The sequence below is a fragment of the Jaculus jaculus genome, chromosome 10 (genome assembly GCF_020740685.1).
Source record: "Jaculus jaculus isolate mJacJac1 chromosome 10, mJacJac1.mat.Y.cur, whole genome shotgun sequence".
Lineage (NCBI taxonomy): Eukaryota > Metazoa > Chordata > Mammalia > Rodentia > Dipodidae > Jaculus > Jaculus jaculus.
The window spans coordinates 99,869,428-99,890,129 of record NC_059111.1 but is presented as its reverse complement, the minus strand read 5'-3'; the positions used below and the strand labels follow the sequence as shown (position 1 = coordinate 99,890,129).

At 46.3% G+C, this 20,702-nt stretch overlaps 1 protein-coding gene across 1 annotated transcript in view; it reads left to right on the top strand.

Moving 5' to 3' along the window:
* Positions 1-19,405, top strand: part of Kiaa1549 (KIAA1549 ortholog) — a 157,063-nt gene extending 137,658 nt beyond the window's left edge. The window contains exons 17-20 of the mRNA XM_045160547.1: positions 6,124-6,170; positions 9,747-9,904; positions 12,541-12,686; positions 13,776-19,405. Coding sequence (XP_045016482.1) covers positions 6,124-6,170; positions 9,747-9,904; positions 12,541-12,686; positions 13,776-14,027 — 603 coding nt within the window. The 3' untranslated portion in view covers positions 14,028-19,405. The remainder of the gene's footprint in view (positions 1-6,123; positions 6,171-9,746; positions 9,905-12,540; positions 12,687-13,775) is intronic.
* The last annotated feature ends 1,297 nt before the right edge of the window (positions 19,406-20,702 follow it).

The following is a 20,702-nucleotide window of genomic DNA, read 5'->3' as shown; positions in this document are numbered from 1 at the left end:
TGACCCGCATTGAGAGTCCCGGGCGCAGACCGTGGGGTTGGGCCATGGCCAGCTCCATCAGGCCAGCGTGATGAAACGAGACCGAGTAGGAGATGAGCGGCCAGTGGAGGGCCGCACCCTGACTGGGTGAGGGGAGGAAGCCGGGTCCCTTCCTCTGGTACCCGACCCACCAGTCGGGGGCTGTACCCGCTCCATCCGGTTCAGGCTCGCCGCTCTCAGACCAGCGTGCAGGGCATCAGGGCAGAGCGCAGGTCACTGCAGCCTTGTCAGTTCTACAGCAACCGACTGACAAACTAGAGGCATCGATCTCCCGATGCCCAAAGGATTTGTTAGAAGGAAGAGGGACTTCCACCAAGAGCCTCTTGGCTTAGTCTTAAATTCCCCAAAGGGAAAATTTTTTATTCATTTTCTGACATGAACTGGGTCACAGCTGGCCTCCAGGTGCTATTCCTATTTCTTTCCAGATTTTTCCTTATCTGTCCTTTGCCCCCGGGCTGTCAATCCACTCAGTCAGCTCTCCTCTGGAGGGGACCCCACGCTCCGGGAAGGGGGTCAGGAGCCCCCTTGCACTGCCGGGGTCTTTCTCTTCCTTTGCTCACCACTTTATAACATGCACCATGCAGCCATACTGTGTGTTTGGATTCTCTTGTGTTTTGAGCATTCATGACAGAGGTGTGTGACTATTTTTATCATTTGTTCCTTGATCTCGGGCATTGGGGATCAAAAATTACACAATCGTAGTTTGCATCTTGCCATTGATTTCAAACCCATAGTAAAATTTCTGTTAAAAAAAGTGCCGCGGTTTTCTCATGGTGGGTTCTTTTTTTTGGGGGGGGGTTCAAGGTAGGGTCTCACTCTAGCTCAGGCTGACCTGGAATTCACTGTGGAGTCTTAGGCTGGCGTTGAACTCATGGCGGTCCTCCTACTTTTGCCTCCCAAGTGCTGGGATTAAAGGCGTGCGCCACCACACCTGGCTGGATTCTTTTTTTTAATTTTTTTTTTTAACTGACAGCTGTGGTGGACTTTAAAAAGTTATGATTTATCTATTTATTTGACAGAGAGACAGAGAGAGAGAGAGAGAGAGAGAGAGAGAGAGAGAGAGGGAATGAGAATGCAAATGAACTCCAGATGCATGTGCCACCTTGTGCATCTGGCTTACATGGGTCCTGGGGAATCAAACCAAGGTCCTTTGACTTTCCAGGCAAATGCCTTAACCGCGAAGCCATCTCTCTAGCCATATGGTGGACTTTTGATGTGATTCTGATGAACTTTGGTGAGCACAGTAGCAGTTTCCTAGTGGAAACTCAGAGTCATTGGAGTATTACAGCGTATCCAATAACTGGGCTGATACACTTCAGCATGTTGAGACAGTGGTAACGTGACAGCTTGTTGCCAGGAGGAACCTGATTCTTTTTTATGTGTTTCTTCTAAACTGGGCTGATACATTTCAGCATGTCGAGACAGTGGTGGTAAAGTGACAGCTTGTTGCCAGGAGGAACCTGATTCTTTTTTATGTGTTTCTTCTGACTACGGTCAGAACCACAGGAATGTGGGTTTCAAGGAGCCTTCAGCTACTGCCTGAGCCTTTGAGTTCCACCTGATGGCTTCCCGCTCTTTTGTGCCGCCATAAAGGTGCTACTGATGCCTGTTCGAGCCCACAGCCTTGTAGATGCCATGGCTCTTCCCTGAATTAAGTTTAATTCTCTCCCAAGTAGTGCCCTGAGTACCTGAGGGTATGGGTACCTGAGCGACGACCTTTCTGCCTCGATGGCCTACCTCAGGCTTGCTCTAGACCCCACAGCCATTGTGAGTGGCCATTCATTTTCTCTTAGCCTGTGTTTTATTTTTAAAATTACGTTTTTAAAGTTTTCATTGACAAACTCCATAATATAAATACACAATGTACTCTGATCATAATCCCTTCCCACCACCCTCTTTTATGCCCTCCTTCTTTTTTTCTTTTTTTGAGGTAAGGTCTCACTCTAGCTCAGGCTGACCTGGAATTCACTGTGTAGTCTCAGGGTGGCCTTGAATTCACAGTGATCCTCTTACCGCTGCCTCCCAAGTGCTGGGATTAAAGGCGTGCGCCACCACCCCCAGTTCTATCCCCTCCCTCTTATCCCCTTCACTGAACCCCTTCTTCTTTCCAACTAGGTCCTCATCTTTTTCTTTTCTTTTCTTTTTTTTTTTTTTTGAGCTAGCCCAGTCTGACCTCAAACTCACAGCGATCCTTCTACCTCTGCCTTCCAAGTGCTGGCATTAAAGGGGTGCACCACAATGCCTAGCAACCCCCTTCTATTTTGATGCTATTTTTCTCCCCCTCATATTTGATTTTGCGCAGGTAGTGATAGTCATGATGTGGTCATAACTCTGTGTCTGGAAGACGGTGTTCCAAGCGCACCTGCCCGTCCTTTGGCTCTTACATTCTTTCCACCACCTTTGCTGTGGTCCATGAGCCTTGGAATGACAGCGGTGTCTCATTTAGTGCAAAGCCCTGAACTTCTTAGCTACTTCTGTGAGTTCTGGAGTCTCCCCTGTGATCATTACCATCTGGAAAGAGAAGCTCCTTTAACCAAAAGTGACAGCAACATTAATATATAGGCGCATATATATATATATATATATATTAATATATATAATATATATATCTAGAGGGTAGTTTGATAAACGTCATCTATCCATTTAGCCAAACAGTAGAAATCCCCCTTGCCAAGGGCTTATGACCTTCCCAGCCATAGGCTTCTGACTAGGTTTTCAGTATCAAGCCTGAATTACCTTCCATGGATCAAGCTTCGAATTAAATCAGAGAATAGTTGGTTACCCTTGTAATAGGCACATCAGTATTACACTCATGGGCACATCTTGCCTGGCTGGCCGGTTATGTAGTTTGTAGGATCCACTAATGTTAAGACCATTGATGACTTTCCGCCCCCCCCACCCCCCATAGGCTGCATAGCGTTTTTCAGCTCTATGTCATTCAACAGGGCGGAGGCTTCCAGCTCAGCTCCAGCTTGATTTCTCAGTGTGGTGTCTTTAGTAATAGGGTCTTAACCATCTAGTTCTGGTATGGGCAACCAAGAGCCTTGGCAATACCTTGTAATGTTTTGGGGCCATCTGGGGCCTCCCTAACCAACAACTCACTGGGAGGTATCCTACCTCTGGCACTGGGAATTTTCTTTAACAACCTATGACTTGGCTTGTGTTTTATCCAGAATAAGAATGAAGGGGTAGGACTGGAGAGATGGCTCAGCAGTTAAAGGTGCTTGCTTGCAATACCTGATGGCCTGGGTTTGATTTCCCAGTGCCCACTTAAAGCCAGATGCACAAAGCCGTGCATGCTCTGGCGTTTGCAGCAGCAAGAGACCCTGGCACGTCCATTCTCTCTCTCTCTTTATCCCCCCTCTTGTTCTCTCTGTCTCAAGTAAAAATTAAATAAATAAAAATATTTTTCAAAAGAGACTGAAGGGCTGGAGGGATGTCTTAGCAGTTAAGGCATTCGCCTGCAAAGCCAAAGGACCCAGGTTTGATTCCCCAGGGCCCATGTTAGCCAGATGCACAAGGGGGCACATGCATCTGGAGTTTATTGGTAGTGGCTGGAAGCCCTGGTATACTCATTCTCTCTTTCTCTTTCAAATAAATAAATAGATAAATAAATAAAAATATTAAAAAAAAAGAGAATGAAGGGGTACATTGAAGTAGGATTTTTTGTTTTTATTGACAGAGCTTGTTGTCTCCTTGTTTATAGCTATTAGATTATCATTTTGATTTCCTGGAACTAGGTGGAGTGGCAGCCTTGCTTTTCAAAAAAGGTGTTTTTAAAATTGTTTTTACACATGAATTTGTTTTAAAACTCCAAACTGTGCTGAAAGCCCAGGGAGGGGCCCATGAATAATCTTTCTCCACTCTCAGATTTCCCCTTAGTTACTCGAGACGCTGCTTTCCTCCCCTTCTTTCATTCTTTTGTAATCCCCTTAGCTTACTGTCCTCCGTGGGGGCCTCGGGGGGACCTCGGCCAGGTTCTCATCTCCTCCCCTCTGTCAAAGGAGTAGAAGCAGAGGGGTCAGGAGGGGAAGGGATCTGACCACCGCTTCTCATTCGTAAAGAGCCCCGTGGGGAGTGGACACCCTGCATCCTTCTTGGTCAACTGGCCACTTACTTATTCCAGAGCTTCTGCTCTTCTGCCTTCACAAAGTCGATGGGAAAAGCCTAGTTTGGGGGCCCACTGGCAATACAGTGGAACAAGGAAGAATCTGGGCTTTGGAGAAAGAGAGAGAGAGAGAGGAGAGAGAGAGGAAGTTCTAGCCGGGGAGATGGCTTGGTGGATAAAGGTGCTTGCTTGCAAAGATTGCTGGCCTGGGTTTGATTCCCCAGCATGCACATAGGGCCAGATACAAAGTGCTTCACGTGTGGTACACATGCACCCAATCACACACAAATAAATAAATAAATAAAATAAAATAAGAAAGAAAGATCTTTTTTTTTTTTTGGCTTTTTGAGGTAGGGTCTTGCTCTAGCCCAGGGTGGCCTCAGTCTCACAGTGGTCCTCCTGCGTCAGTGTGGTGGCCCACACCTTTAATCCCAGCACTCTGGAGGCAGAGGTAGGAGGATCGCCGTGAGTTCGAGGCCACCCTGAGACTACGTAGTGAATTCTGGGTCAGCCTAGGCTAGAGTGAGATCCTACCTTGAAAAGTCGAAAAACAAACAAACAAACAAACAAAAAAATTTTTGTGTGTCAGGATCTCTAGCCACTGCAAACAGGCTCCAGATGCATGTGTCACTCTGTGCATCTGGCTTTATGTGGGTACTGGGGAATCGAACTTGGATAGTTAGGTTTTATAGGTAAGTGCCTTAATAGCCGAGCCACCTATTCAACCCCAGATCTAGCATCTTTGCCCCTCTAGAAGCTAAGCCGATTGAGTCCTGACCTTGGAGCTCCTGATCACAGACAAACAAGGGGTTCATACTGACTGGAGGCAGGTGGACTTTCTCCACAGTTGCTGTTCTGCTAACTATCTGACTTCGAAATAATGAAAATACTGAGTCTCCTATACGTGGGGTTAGGGCTTGTTGATTTCACAAAGAATGTAACGGATCTCTTATGTATATGCTTCTGTAACTCACATGGAGGATTATTTTAGTCTAAGAGCGCTTGGCTAGTTTGGATTAATTCACATAGAGCTGAGTGAGGTGTGTAAGAGCAGGAAGTAGTTGGATGTCCTTAGGTCGGGAAGATGGTCAGAAACCTCTCTGCTGTCTAGTTTCTCTGTATCCTTTCTACAGCATTCTGCAACATGGAGAAGTTTTTAATGGTTTAGTTGCTGAGCCATTTGAATTGCAGCTGGCAGAGTGCTTGGCTAACATGTGCCAGGCCCTGGGTTCACTCCCCACCCAGTACGGCACAAATAAGTGAGTGAGTGAGTTTCTCCACACCCTCTGCATCTGGTGCCTTGAGTGTGTGGAGGGGGATTCTTTGTCCCACGTGTGGCTCCTTCAGCTTCCTTCCTGGCGAAGCTGTTCGTGATTTGTAGGAGAGGAGGCTGCAGGGGTGAGCAGGCGCAGGAAGTCTATCTCCTGTTCATAGTTTTAGTTATATTGCACCAAAGAAAAGTCTAGAAATTAAGCCTGCAATTTATTTTTCTTTAATATTTTATTTTTATTTATTTATGTATGTATGTATGTATGTATGTATTTGAGAGAGGGAAAGAGGGAGAGAGAGAGAGAGAGAGAGAGAGAGAGAGAAGGGAGAGAGAGGGAGGGAACGGGTGCACCAGGGCTTCCAACCACTGCAAACAAACTCCAGATGCATGCGCCACCTTGTGCATCTGGCTTACGTGGGTACCGGGGAATCGGACCGAGGTCCTTTGGCTCTGCAGGCAAGCGCCTTAACCGCCAAGCCATCTCTCCAGCCCGGCCTGCCATTTCTAAAGCCTTGTGGCTCAGCTCCTCGGCCTGAAACTCATAGTATTGCTTCCTGGCAGAAGGCCTGGATAGCATGCAGAGTTTTAATAAGAAAGTAATTCTCCTGAAAGTTGATCCTGCCAGCCTAAGTTTATAAGTTTGCTGTTGTCACTTTACAATAACTATTAAATATTAATCTTCATGTCATTCTGAATTTTCACCCAGAGATATGAAGACTATGGAATGACACCCCCATCCGGCCCATTGCCAAGGTAAGGTTTCTCAGAATAAAATGTGTCATTGGCTTCCCTATCCAGGCTGTTTTTTTTAAATTGTATAGACCTGTGGGTTTTTTGTCTGTTTGTTTTGAGGTAGGGTCTCACTGTGGCCCATGATTTATTGATGTGACCTAATTAGCATACTGAGAACTCTGGACTCCAACGACAGCACTTCTTTGAAAATACATTTAAACTTTTTAAAAAATAGCCTGGCAGCAACTAATTTCTAGGAAGCGAAATATCTCAGTATATTTGCTTATCCTCACAAAATTAAGGTTACAAAACCATTACTGAAAGATGCGTAGGGCTGAGGAGATGGTTCAGTGGTTAAGGCACTTGCTCACAGTCTTCATGTGTAGAAATTACTAGCAGAAAGGATGGAAGGGCACAGTAATCCAGATTTTACAGGTGTTAAGAGAAGATTATTTATGAATACATTTTAGTTAATATGTTTGAAATGGAAAGATTTCTAGAAGAGATAAAACCCAAATAGTCATATAACTGTAAAAAAAAAAAAAATTGAAACTGGGGACTGGAGAGATGGCTCAGCGGTTAAGGTGCTTATCTGCAAAACTTAACAACCTGGGTTCAAGTCCCCAGTACCCATGTAAAGCCAGATGCACAAAATGATGCATGCATCTGGAATTTGTTTTCAGCAGCTTAGAGGCCCTGGCATGCCCATTCTCTTTTTCCTGTCTGTCTCTCTCTGCCTGCAAATGAATAAATAAAAATATTTTTAAAAAAAAAAATTGAAAAGTTAAGTGAAATTCTTCCCGTGAAGGAAACTTCAGGCCCAGGTGCTTCAAGAGTGAATTCTGCCAAACCCTGAAGCAGCAAAAGGTACCGATGCTGTGCTAAGTGTTCGAAGTCACCCCCCAGCATCTCTCTGACACCAAGGACACGGGTCAGGAGAACAAGGACATCGTGAGGGCCAATTTGACTCACGAACAAAGGTAGAAAGAATTTGAAACCAAATACCCATAAACACAGCAACATATGTATATACAAGGATATCGTCTTACAACCAGTTTGGATTTACCCCAGCAATGTAGGAGTGACTTAACACATAAAATACCAAGCCATGTAACATACGTCTTTAAAGAGGAAAAGGAGAAAAACGTCATTTTAATAGAGCATTTGAAAAAAGTCAACATCCGTTTATAATATTAAAAAAAGAAAAATCTCAGTGAACAAAACATTTAAATGCGCCTCTGTTCTGTTAAGCATTTGGAATGGAGCTCTGGGCCTACCCGTAGACATCCTGGGCGGGGTCCACTGTCCTGACTTGAAAACATTTCATGGGCAAGAAGTTACCACTGGGGCTGGAGGGATGGCTTAGTGGTTAAGGCATTTGCCTGCAAAGCCAAAGGACCCAGGTTCTATTCCCCAGAACCCACATTAGCCAGGTTCACAAGAGGGCGCACACATGTGGAGTTCATTTGTAGTAGCTCGAGGCCCTTATGTGCCCATTCCCCCCCACCTCTCTCTCTCCTTCTCTGTCAAATAAACAAATAAAAATAAAAAGTATCACTTTAGATAAAATTAAATTAAAAACAAGAAGATATCATAAAAATCAAATAGTGGTAGCCATTCACCAACAGAGAGCAAAGACAGCCAGGCAGAAAGAACCCCTTCTTCCCGGAGCCCCTTTGCATACAGGCAGCCACTGGAAAGGTCACCAACTCTGAGAGGTTTACCTTCCTCAGTTAACCCTTAATGGAAATGCCCCTAGACACGCCATTGGGGAGAGGCCAGAAGGCAGGTCTCTTGACTCCGATCCAGTCACGTGGAAAGTACAAGTGAACCGTGACAGTGGTGAGGGTCACCGTTCAGATATACCAAGAGCATAAAAGTGTCTCCTTTAGGGAGATAGCTCGGTGGTCAAAGGTGCTTGCTTGCAAAGCCTGACAGCCCAGGTTCACTTCCTCAGTACCCACATAAAGCCAGATACACAAAGGGTGCATGTGCCTGAATTTCATTTGCAGTGGCAAAGAAGCTTTGGTGGGCCCATCTTACACTCACGGTCACTCTTTCTCTTTCAAATAAATTATATATAAAAAGGCAAAGTTGCAAAACAAAACAAAGAATAGTGAATCTCAGCAATCAAACTCAGCTATCCTTCGGTGATCTGAAGTCCCACGGAGGAAGGAATGCCTCTGCTTCCTCCTAAATCTTCTTTACTTTCTTTCATAACCAGAGGCATTTGTTCTATCCCCCCTCCCCCGCCCACCTTTCCTCCCCTACCCAGGTAGAGAAAGCCAAAATATCTGCATGAGTTTAGTTAATCCAGGGCAGAAGTTACAGATAGGGGATGCCAGGCTGGGCATGGAGGCACGTCCCTATAGTCCCGGGGAGTATTGTTTGAACACGGTACTTTAACGCTGGTGCCCCTTGCTTTTTACTTGAACATTGATGTCCAGTCTTGGGAGCTTGGAAGCCACTGTCTTGAATATGAAGGGAATGTTGTCCCAAGAAAAAGCTGATAGTATTTATTGCCAATGTAAAACTGAACATTCAAGTGCAAATTACAATTTTGTTAACTTTTATCTGCCACCCTGAATTTGACGGTTAATGTCCTATACTTAAAGACCTTTCTGGATGAACTCAGAGTGGTTTTTTTTTTCAATATTATTAGATTAAGTGTGTCACTAGCCATAAAGTCCCATAATTCATATTGTTCAAATGATAAATGTTGGAATGTTCTGCATGGATGAGAGATCCACTCACAGAGCCGTGGGTTTACTGGGCCAGTATGAAAAGTTCCTTCCCGGTCATGCTGCCAATCCTACACTGGGTTTTGGTGTGGTAGCAAGACTATCATTTCAGATAATTGAGTGACTTGGGGATTGCTTTGCAAGGCTAGTAAAAATGTTCCTTCCTTTATTAAGAACATGTTATCTAAGGGCAGATTTTCTTCCTAAGGTAGCATGTCAACTGGCTCTAAACTTTATGAGGCTCTGGGTGTCTTCCATCATGGTCATTTAAACAAAATATATAGTGTTACTTCTTTTGGTAATTTGGGGATGAAGGATTAGAGAAGCTGGTTAAGTTCATGAAGATGGTTGGACTAATATGTAATAGGTTTGTATTTTTAAATGATTTTTAAAACCTGTTCTTAATTTTGATTTCTAATAAAGTAACCATCAATATAGTCCATATAAACAAAAGCTTAGGAGTCCTCTATAATTTTTATGTTCAAAGGGGTTTACAACCTGAAGGGAAATCCTGAAAGCACTTTCGTGGACTGGTTTTCAGCCCTAATGCTAAGAAAGACCTATGGAGTTCTTTTGTCAGATGCACACTCCTCCCTCTTCTTCTTTTCCTCCTTCCCTCCCTCCCTCTCCACTGTCAGTGTTATTACCTTCAGGCTTAGTGTTGAGATAGGACTGTGAACAAGTAGAAAAGCTGCTGCCCTTGGGGAGCAGGAGAAGGTCTTCCTATCCCAGGAAGTGACATGTGCCGTCAGCAAGCAGATGAAGGTGTCTTAATTTTCTGCAGAGGGTGAGTATCCTAATACAGTCCAGAGCCGAAGAAAGGCGCTCTTGATGCCTGCCTGTCCTTTCCCATCAGACCAAGTTTTGGCCCTGGGCTGCTGCCGTCTTCAGAGTTGGCACCCCCTGAGCCCCCACAGCCACAAGCGTCATCTGAAGCTCCTTTTGCTGCCCGAGGGATGTACTCTGAAGAGATGCCATCGGTGGCTCGGCCTCGGCCCGTCGGGGGCACCACAGGTAGGTGTGGCAACTAAGTTTGCATTGGTGCAGGAGAGGACACTTGCTTTGGGGCTAGTTGAAAATGGCTTGTGTGGGCTGGAAAGGTGGCTTAGAGGTTAAGACACTTGCCTGCAAAGCCTAAGGACCCATGTTCGACTCTCCAGGTCCCACATAAGCCAGATGCACAAGGTGGCACAAGTGTGCAAGGTTGCACAGACACACAAGATAGCACACGCGTCTGGAGTTCAGTTGCAGTGGCTGGAAGCCCTGGCGGGCCAATTCTCTCTCTCCCATAAAAAGCAAAGCCAGTCTTTTGGCCTTATCTCAAAAAGAACAAAAAACTCGCTTGTGTAAGCTTCTCAGATCACCACTGTCCTGGTACTAAGTGGCCTGCTCCAGTGGGTCCTGGCAGACTTATGGGCTAGGGAGAGTGCCCTTGGGATGGCATTACAAGGAGAGTTTATTTTTAAGAAGACTCATTTAAATCTTGTAATGATGAACAATTCTCCAAGTAGCTGGACAGTGACCAGAAGGAAATTTTGCTTTATTTGGCCACTTCTGGAGGGTAGAGCCACCGGGTTCCCTTCTAGCCTTTTTTCTCTCATTTCCTTCCCTCCTCCACTTCTGCCTGTGTTAATATAGGTAGAGTGTCTCTCACCCAAAAGGCTTGGGACCAGAGGTTTGGAGTTTGAAGATTTTAGGATGGAGGACATTTCCATAGACTCTACCGGTTTCCAAAAATACAAAATGCTCCAAAGTCAGAAATTTCCTGAGCATCATGTCAGCACTTGGAAAGTTGGATATTTTAAAGCTGGACACAGTCCTGTACACCTGTAACCCCTGCTGTTTGGGAAGGTAGAGCAGGAGAGCCATGAGGCCAAGGCCAGTCAGGGTCACATAGTAAAACTCTGTCTCAAAAGAAAAGCAACAATAAAAACAGTTTGAGCCGGGCGTGGTGGCGCACGTCTTTAATCCCAGAACTCAGGAGGCAGACGTAGGAGGATTGCCTTGAGTTCAAGGCCACCCTGAAACTACATAGTGAATTCCAGGTCAGCTTGAGCTAGAGTGAGACCCCTACCTCAAAAAAAAAAAAAAAAAAAAAAGTTTGGACTTTGGAGCATTTTGGGGTTTCAGATTAGTATGCTAATCCTGGAACCTCTTCCTTTTTTTTTTTTTTAAACTACTTTTATGTCCTGGTGTGCCCATATTCTCATCTCTCTTTCCAATAAATATAAGGAAAATATTTTTTAAATTTCATTAGCTCCTTAGATACTCAATAATCAGAGCACCAGTGAGTAACATGTGCAGCTATTTAAAATGACAAGGTTGAGCTGGGTGTGGTGGCTCATGCCTTTAATCCCAGCACAGATGTAGGAGAATTGCCGTGAGTTCGAGGCCACCCTAAGACTACCTACTGAATTCCAGGTCGGCCTGAGCAAGAGTGAGACCCTACCTCGAAAAACAAAACAAAAATAAATAAATAAATATCAATAAATAAAATGACAAGGTAGGCTGGATAGATGGCTTGGTGGTTAAGGCGCTTGCCCGCAAAGCCTAAGGACCCAGGTTCAGCTCCCCCAAACCCAGAAAAGCCAGACGCACAAGCCCAAGGTCACACACGTGAGCAAGATGGTGCGCACATCTGGAGTTCCACTGCAGTGGCTAGAGGCCCTGGCACGCCAATTCTCTCTTCCTCTCGTGCTCTCTCTCACGTAAATAAATAAAACGACAAGGTTATGGAAAACTGGAAAGGAATTTAAGATTCACCAGCTACTGCCAGTGTGCTTGGTGCTTGATCAGTTTCGTATCCTTTGAGCTTTAAAACGCCCCTCTCAAGTGGGCTGCAGGGGTGAGGGACAAATGCCCAGCAGGAGCTGGTCACCGGAGGTCACACAGTTTTTCAGAAGCTGCCCTAGAATCAGCCAGGCTCACTGGGCTCCATGTGGAGTCATGTTTTAGGGCTGAGGATGTAACTCAGCTAACAGGCACAGGTCCTGAGTTCAAGCCCCAGCACCCCCCAAAAGAAAACAAAGTTCACTTTTCTTTCCTCCCTTAGTTTTCAGGGTGGGGATATTTCTGTATGCCCTAAGCTGACAAGAGAGGAAAACACATCGTTTAACACCGAAGCCACAGGTGTCTCAGTAGGCAGAGTTAAGGCCAAAGAGCCACTGGTTTTGCCCATAGAGTTCCTTGCTTGTATGTGGAGGTCCTTGTGCTGTGGCTGTGTTCTGGGAACACACACTGTACTTGAACACTCTGAATTTCATCCCCTGCCTTTTTTAAAAAAAGAAATCACTGTATCATATATAATTGTGAGTCTCAAAGCCACAAGAAAGAAGGAACCAGGTTTTAGCTTTTTTATGGCCCCAGAACCTTTTGCTCATTGGAATCTGTCAGGCCCGCTGGCTGTGTCCCCAGCAGACGTCGATGATCGTTCTTACCCAGGCGTCTGATGGTGGGAAAATGGCCACCACTGTCACCTGTTTTCTTAAGAAATGCTGTTTCTGGACATGGCCCTGCCACTGTGTTTGAGTGCAGGTTGTTATCTAGCCCCTGTCCTGGAAGGAGCCAGTGGTCACAGCTGAAGGGCTCTTCCTCGACAGCGTCTGTCGCCCATCAATACTACCCAGGCCATTGCTCCATGTTCCTTCCAGGCTCCCAGATCCAGCACCTGACACAGGTGGGAATCGCTAGCAGAATCGGGGCCCAGCCAGTGGAAATGGCACCCAGCAGAGGCAGCCAGTATGGGGGACCCGGCTGGCCTGTGTATGGAGAGGAGGAGGCGGGACGAAGAGAACCTGTGAGTACCCGTGGCTCGGGCCAGCAGCGAAAATTCACACACGGCACACAGCCACACAACTTAGCTGCTGCTACTTTGGGGTCCCCTTTTAAAACGCACATTAAAAAAAATAGCTTTTGGGGGCTGGAGCGATGGCTTAGTGGTTAAGGCACTTGCCTATGAAGTCTAAGGACCCAAATTCAACTCCCCAGAGCCCACGTAAGCCAGATGCGCATGGTGGCACATGCATCTGGAGCTCGTGTGAAGTGGCTAGCAGCCCCGGTGCCCCCATTCTCCCTTCCTCTCTCTCTCTCTCTCCCTCCCTCTCTTCCTCCTTCCCTCAAGTAAATAAATAAGTAATAAAAAAAAACCCAGCTTTCATTCTCTCACTGTTTTTTTTTTTAAATTTTTTATTTATTTATTTGAGAGCGACAGACACAGAGAGAAAGACAGATAGAGGGAGAGAGAGAGAATGGGCGCGCCAGGGCTTCCAGCCTCTGCAAACGAACTCCAGACGCGTGCGCCCCCTTGTGCATCTGGCTAACGTGGGACCTGGGGAACCGGGCCTCGAACCGGGGTCCTTAGGCTTCACAGGCAAGCGCTTAACCGCTAAGCCATCTCTCCAGCCCTCTCTCACTGTTTTTGCTTACAGTTTGGTAAAGCCCCTTCCACTCTTGGAACACATGGCATTTTTCTTGAGGCAAGTGATAGATGAGTAATAATGAAAGGTGCGCTTAGCTGTGGTGGCACACTCCTGTAATCTCAGTAGTCGGGACGTTAGAGGCCACACAGCAGACCCTCATGTCAAAACAAACTAGGTGGAAAGTGATTTTGTGATCCGGCTTCGCCTGTGTGGTCCCCGTGTGTACTTAACGTGCCCACGGACCAGCGCGCCAGAGCAGAAGCCACGGTTCTTGCCATCCTCTTTGCCAGCGTTTGTTTCCCTCCTGCCACTCTCAGCTACTGTCGCCTCCATGGGGTGCCCTCCCCCTGCCCCCCCCCCAGCTCTCCAAATCCCTATCTGGTCTTCCCATGGGCCAGGTGCCCCCAAGCAGTGCCCGCTGCCATCGGGTGGGAAGTGAGGGCAGTAATGCTTGCCGTGTCTTGCAGAGCCACACGCTCGGACCCCAAGAGTATCCTTCACCGCTGTTTCAGGTGCCAAGGACTTCGGCCCGAGAGCCCTCGGCTCCTCCCGGGAACCTCTCTCACCGGGGGCTTCAGGGCCCCGGGCTGGGTTACCCCACCAGCTCCACGGAGGACCTCCAGCCTGGCCACTCCTCGGCCTCCCTCATCAAAGCGATCCGTGAGGAGCTCCTGCGGCTCTCCCAGAAACAGAGCGCGGCGCCCACCTTCCACAGCTGATCAGGCCCCCCGCGCGGGTTTGCCAAGTATCCGCTTCCCGTGGAAGCACCACCCAAAGGAAACCAACTGAGTGGCCGTTTGTCAGCGTCGGGGCCCAGCGTCTCCCGGGCACGCTGCCCCCCCCTCCCCCGGGGGGAAAGGGAACAAGTTGCAATTTGAGATGATGCCATAAGTCATAGGACAACTCATGGTTCTTTTTACTAGGCTGACAGTTTGGTGATCACTTGGGTTCAGTCCAAAATGTCTGTACTTTGGGCCCAAAGCCATCAAGCACTGCACAAATACAAACCATCAATCTCACCTATGGAAAAGGCTCAAGTCAGTCTTCCTCTGTTCAGAGCAGAAGACTAGAAGCTGTTATTGGTGTTGGGGTGAAAACAGCCAGCTTCGGGAGTGAGGCTAAGTGCGATGCACCTGCTGCTGTGTTTTCGGAGAAGAGATCTGAAGACATTCTGTTAAGAGCTTGATCTCCCTTTTCCTCCATAGGAACTTCTTTTAATAATAATAATATGAATGACAAGAAATACTAAGATTGGGAATGGAAAAAAAGAGCTACCAGCGAGAAGCTAAACGATAGGTTGCGGAGCCTGGTGATTCCAGACAAAGCCATTGCCTGTGTTCTTCCTCCATCTGGTGCTGCACCCCAAGGGCCCTTCCTCTTTCTGTCTGAAACGCAGCCTTGGCTTTTGTAGTGGAAGGATATGTTGAAGGTTTGATCAACCTTCTGTTTTAGTAGGGAAAAAAAAAATTAAAGGATAAAAAGAACTCCCAAGTTGGGATGGAGAGCTTGATACTTATCTGGTCATTCAAAATACATATCCAAGTTTAAACTTCCACTCTTAGCTGTATCTGCTGCTTCTTCACTGGGCGCAGTTCCCAGTGTCCACGTCAGCACGTCCCTGTGAGGCAGGCCCTACAGAGTGAGGCTGTCAGCTCCCAGCACTTTGTTGGTGGTTTGCTCACACATTGTGTTTGAAATGAGAATGTTACGTAAGTCAACGATAGTTCCAATTCTTAGGACCATCTGAACGTTCTGGTGATCATTTCCTGTGTTTAAGATCTGGGAATAGAACTATTTTCAGTTCAGCCTCTGTAACAAATCAAGAAATATAAATTGTTGAGACCATGACGGAAATGGGAGAGGTGCTTCCCTCATTTCTAACTTCATTGTTCTCTATTGAGCGACTACATTCTTTGAGCCGGGAGGAGGAGGGAGGGAGGGGAGCATCATTTTGCTTCAAATGTACTCCTAAAATAGCATTCCCCACTTCTCACATTTTACTCAGAAAGACAACAACAATGTCCTGGTTTTGCAACTCAGAGAAATTGCAGACTTACAGGGAACAGTCCCACTATGAGCCTATTTATTGGGTGAACTAACACTTTTGATTATAAACAGCTAATAGGGTAGACTTCGAGGTCCAGGCTAATTAAAACCTGTATATCTGTGCCAAGTTTTAATAACCTAGAAACAGAGAGGACAGATTCCCAGACTGTAGTCACTGGTCCCACAGTTGTCTCTGCCCTCCTTAGGTTCTTGAGATAGACGTAGTCTCTGGACGCAGAGCCCATCGGTTCTGGGAAGTCAACACGTAGTCAGTGTTCGTCTGCTCACTACAGATGAAAGGCACTCAGGAGCAGAAAACTGTCAGATAACCAGAAAGTAAGCAGAGGCCCAGGAGCTCTGCCAGGTGTGAAAGAGAAGACCCCTCTGGCCTTGGTTTAATGCCACTCTCTACCCAAAGGAAAGGGTCCTCTTTCCAAGTCACTCAAAGCATTCAAGTTTCCTGAATATGTTATTGAGACTTTCAGATATCTAGGCAGAATTTAAAATATGGACATCTTACAATAATTTCACATCGTGTGACAGTGGATAATAAGTTGCCCTTTCTCTCCCTGTGTTGTGATTTGGATGTAGATTTTTCTGAAAATAGCTCCCTCCTTTGTGTACCATGGAAATGGGTCTCAGTGGCAAGGGTGTGACTGCAACAGCAATTTAATGCCTTTGAAATTACCATCAAGGGATTCTACCTGCATCTTTATGCTTGGAACTGATACACCTTTAAACAGATGGCAAAACCAAAGATGACATATAACAAACAGCTGGTGGAGTGTGGTGTGGTGTGAATAGGTCCAATGGGATCCTCAGCGCTCTGTTGTTGGTTTATAAAGCACACTCAGTTTGCACTCATTTCCTCTAAGCACCTGCCACAGCAGGTGTACCAGTCACCAAACTTAGAACAAACTATCATGGGACATTCCATGCCCGATGGGTCTCCAGACATTCAATGTGCTCTATTTCAAAAAAAAAAAAAAAAGGTCCTCCAGCTGACTGTATGTAACTTTGGAGTTCCACTTATTAAAGCATCCCCCAAAATGAAAGTTTTAAGTTCAGTGTCTGTCCTTTCCTCCTGTTTTTGTAAGCTCTAGTGGTAACACAACTGTAAATTTGAATCAGCATTTTAGCAAAGATGGTTTAGAGAGGTGCTTTTTTTCAGTCTCCTTCGTCACTAATCCAGTGTGTCCAATTCCTTCTCTGAATCTCATTCTCCCCGTCAGCAAAACAAAAACAAACAAACAAAAAACACAACAAGCAGATCTTCCTCCTATCTACCTCCCAGGATCTCTGCTTCTGAGAATCAGATGTGACCAAGTATAGAAACATCCCTTGAGGAGGGAGCGGAAGGCTCTCTGAAAAAGTAAAACGTTATCCCTGTGAGTGTGATATTTTGGGATGGACCAAGTGATGTGCCCCAGTCTACCAGTGATCGGTTCTCATGTAGGTAACCAGAACAGAACTGAAAGCCCAGCGTGACTCCTACTGCTGTTTTGCTTTAAAATCACCTCCTTTCCCACTCGCTGTCAAAAGAGCATCTGTGAAGCATCTTTTGTTGCTCCTGACTTTGCTCTTTCTGGCACCAGATAGGTCAGCAAATGAACCCCATCTTCTGAGATCTTAAGAGTCTGAGTTGGTCAGTACAGATAGGTATAAAAGAGAAACAGCATGCCTTAAACATCCATAAAATTTACTCAAAGGGCACAAGTGTGTTGGATACTCAGAAATCATGGAAGTTGCACATTTGGAAGTGATGAGATCTTGAGGAGAAGTCAACTGCAGAAACAACTTTGATTTTGCCTAAGCCAATGGGATGGTAGGGGAAAAAAAAAAAAAACCTGAGTTGGCCTGGGAAAGGATGGAGAGATTGGGGTGCTCTCATTGAAAATGAACTTGATCCTGAGCTGGCATAGGAGGAGGACAAATACCTACCTGCACCATTTTAGGGAGTCTTAGAAGAGAAGGAGCTGGTACCAAGAGGATACATTTGTAGCATTATGGCCAGAGATGACCAGGCTGGTGAAGCTCTGCCAAGGGAAAGCTCCAGTGTAGGTGAAGGCAAAAGTACCAAGAGCTGGTGAAGGCCTGTTGTAAAGTGGTGCATAGTTGTAAGAATGACTCTGGGGTTATTGCTCAGAGCAGATCTTGATGGGCAGTCATTGACTGATGTTAAATCCCTTGTAGAGCTCAGCAGGTAATAAATAAATACATCTGCCTTCTTCGTTGATACCTACACATTTTCCTCTGATTTTTATTTAATTTCAAGGTGTGTCAATTTGGGTGGCACATGACTTTTGCACAGTGGGGTTTCGCCAGCCAGAGTTTTGAGGGCATGAGGCCTGTGACACAAAGCACAGGTGAAGGTACTCCTGGAAGGCTTCAGGCTGCAACCAGCGATTCTGCGCTTCATGAGTCTCCCCATTTGCCGTGTCCAGAATCGGTGTTGACTGCATTTTTACATCTTGGTGAGTGCTCCTATCACCAAACCAATCCCAGGACACCGATGGCATTGGCAGTACTTCACAAGTTAATCATTACAGGACCTCCCTTGGCCCTTTTACTCTGGATTCTTAGGCAGGAATGAAATTCTGGATGCAGAATTTTGGTTAGGGTTTTGTTCTGTTCTTAACTCCCACAGACTTCAGCTTAGTGGACTTTTCGCCATGTCATTTCTACCTCCAAGTTACGGCTCCAAAGCTTGTCACCAGAGCCTGCGCATCCACATTTGGCCCTGGCTGGAGCTCCAGGAAGTCTACTTCTGGACCTACAGATAGATATGTGCACACAAACTCGCTTCCATGGGACAGGCCATTGAACTTTGTTTTTACGTTTAATCCAACTCTTAACTATAGACGTTGTAACAGGTGAGAGGGGTTTCTATGGGCCATTGTCATGAGATATATAGGCTTACACACTTGTCATCCAGTAAACAAGAATGGTGCACATTTCAAGGGTTTTTTTTTTTTTTTTTTTTTGGTTGGGGGAGGTGATCATGGGTGTTGAAACTAGGATTCTTTTGTTCACCATTAAAAAGACTTGAAAACTGAGCCATCGTCATGGTACAATGTTAATTCCTTGCCTGTGTGTACCAAGCAATTATCTTAAGAACACACAGCAGCGTTGAAGGACAGAAAGAGGGTATGAAATGCCTCTGGAAACAGGAAGTAGCTAGGAATCAGTGGGACAGTGGCAGAAGCAGAGACGGTCTGTATCTCGGATGCTGGGGACCACAGCTGTATCCCACATGGCACTAGTGACCCAGGTTCCCTCCTGGTTTCTCCTCTTTGGGGCCACGTGACAGGGAGGAAAAGAGTGACCAGGTAGAAGGGATTGAGAAAAGCAGACTCTTAACTGTAAACAGGCTTCTCGGACTACCTGGGGCATCATGAACAGCCTTCTCATGTCCACCAGATTTCAGTGACAAGTGTGTATGTTGGGAACAGTGCAGGGCCGGGTGTACAAGCAGCCTGGTCCCTTCCTCCTGGTCATGTGGGGAGGGAAGAACAGGCATTCACTGGGTGGCTCCAGGGGCCTGGGCTTCCGTTTTGAATCCAGAGTTAAAGCATTCTTGACTCACTGCAGAGTGGAGCAGAGCCCTGAGCCAGGGCTGGTGCTAACACTTAACAGGGAGCTCACTCCGGGGGTGGGGGTACTGATCTGGGGTACTGACTTGGTGAAGGTCCACGTTCTGATTCTTCCGGCACCCTGATTCCTGGATTATGAGTGTTAATGTACGAATCTGTGGAGCAAATTGGGGCCACGTGTGGCATCAATACTGCAACTTGAACTTGACAATCATGGTTTGCTGATCTCAAACGGGCACTTAAATCTCAGTATGGGTATATGATTTAGTAATTGGACCCACCCTTCTATTTGTCAGTTACATTTCTACCCTTCAATTAGCTGCACTGTTTTTCTAATGTGCTGTAGAGTTTGGAAATAATTTATGCAAGTGTTTGGTTTCCATGTTTACAATTTTTACAGCTTTCCTAGCATTTTAAATGGAAATGTCAATAAATGCTATGAATTGGTGTCAAAGTGATACTTTCTGTTCATTTCCTTCGCGACCTAATGGTTTCTTAATGTGTAAAGTGTGGCCAGCTCATTGAGATGACATTCTTGTGTCCCTGGCGAGAACAGCTAGTCCTTTTGTTTTCTGAGGACTTGAATGGAGAGCCTCCCCTTCAGTGGAGTCTGTGGTGGCTGTCACTCACCTCACGGGTGCCACACCTCTGCTCTTGCCCAGCTGGGCACTCCCCGTGGGTCAAACCCGTGCATCTGCTCAGAGTAGACGCACTTGGAGTGGAAAGAATAGGACCCTGCAATTTAGAAATAAATGAGAAGGCCAAAGTCCACAGAACCTTGAAAGGTAAGAGGGTGAACCTGATGTTATTTTTGAAACCCAAGAAAATGAGAAGCCCTGGCAACTCAGAGATGCCAAAGGAACATGACAGACAGCATGTGGGTTCCCGAGGAGGACCCGCGGCCACAGCAACCAAGAACGACTGGGGAAGCCTTGATGAAATCCCAGGAAGACGTGTAGCTCAGAAAGCAGGTCTGTGCAAAGGCTGGTCATTCCGAGGTGGTGCTGTAGGTCAGAGAAACAGGAACCCTCTGTATTTTTTTTTAAATTTTTTTGTTCATTTTTATTTATTTATTTGCGAGTGACAGAGAGAGAAAGAGGCAGATAGAGAGAGAGAGAGAATGGGTGCGCCAGGGCCTCCAGCTGCTGCAAACGAACTCCAGACGCGTGCGCCCCCTTGTGCATCTGGCTAACGTGGGACCTGGGGAACCGAGCCTTGAACCGGGGTCCTTAGGCTTCACAGGCAAGCGCTTAACCGCTAAGCCATCTCTCCAGCCCTGTATTTATTTTACTTATTTATTTTGGTTTCTCAAGGTAGGGTCTCACTCTGGCCCAGGCTGACTTGGAATTCACTATGGAGTCTCAGGGTGGCCACGAACTCTTGGGATCCTCCTACCTCTGCTTCCCAAGTGCTGGGATTAAAGGTGTGCGCCACCCTACCCAGCCTCCTTTGTATTATTTTTGAAAGTTTTATTTATTTAAGAGAGAGAGAGTGCACGCAAATGGGTGTACCAGGGCCTCCTGCCGCTGCAAATGAACCCCAGACGCATGCGCCACCTTGTGCATCTGGTTTACATGGGTCCTGGAGAATCAAACCTGAGTCCTTAGGCTTTGCAGGCATGCACCTTAACCTCATCTAAGGCATCTCTCCAGCCCCATGTTTTTTAAACTTAAAACTAGTTAAAAATATTTAAAAAACATGGGCTGGAGAGATGGCATAGTGGTTAAGCGCTTGCCTGTGAAGCCTAAAGACCCC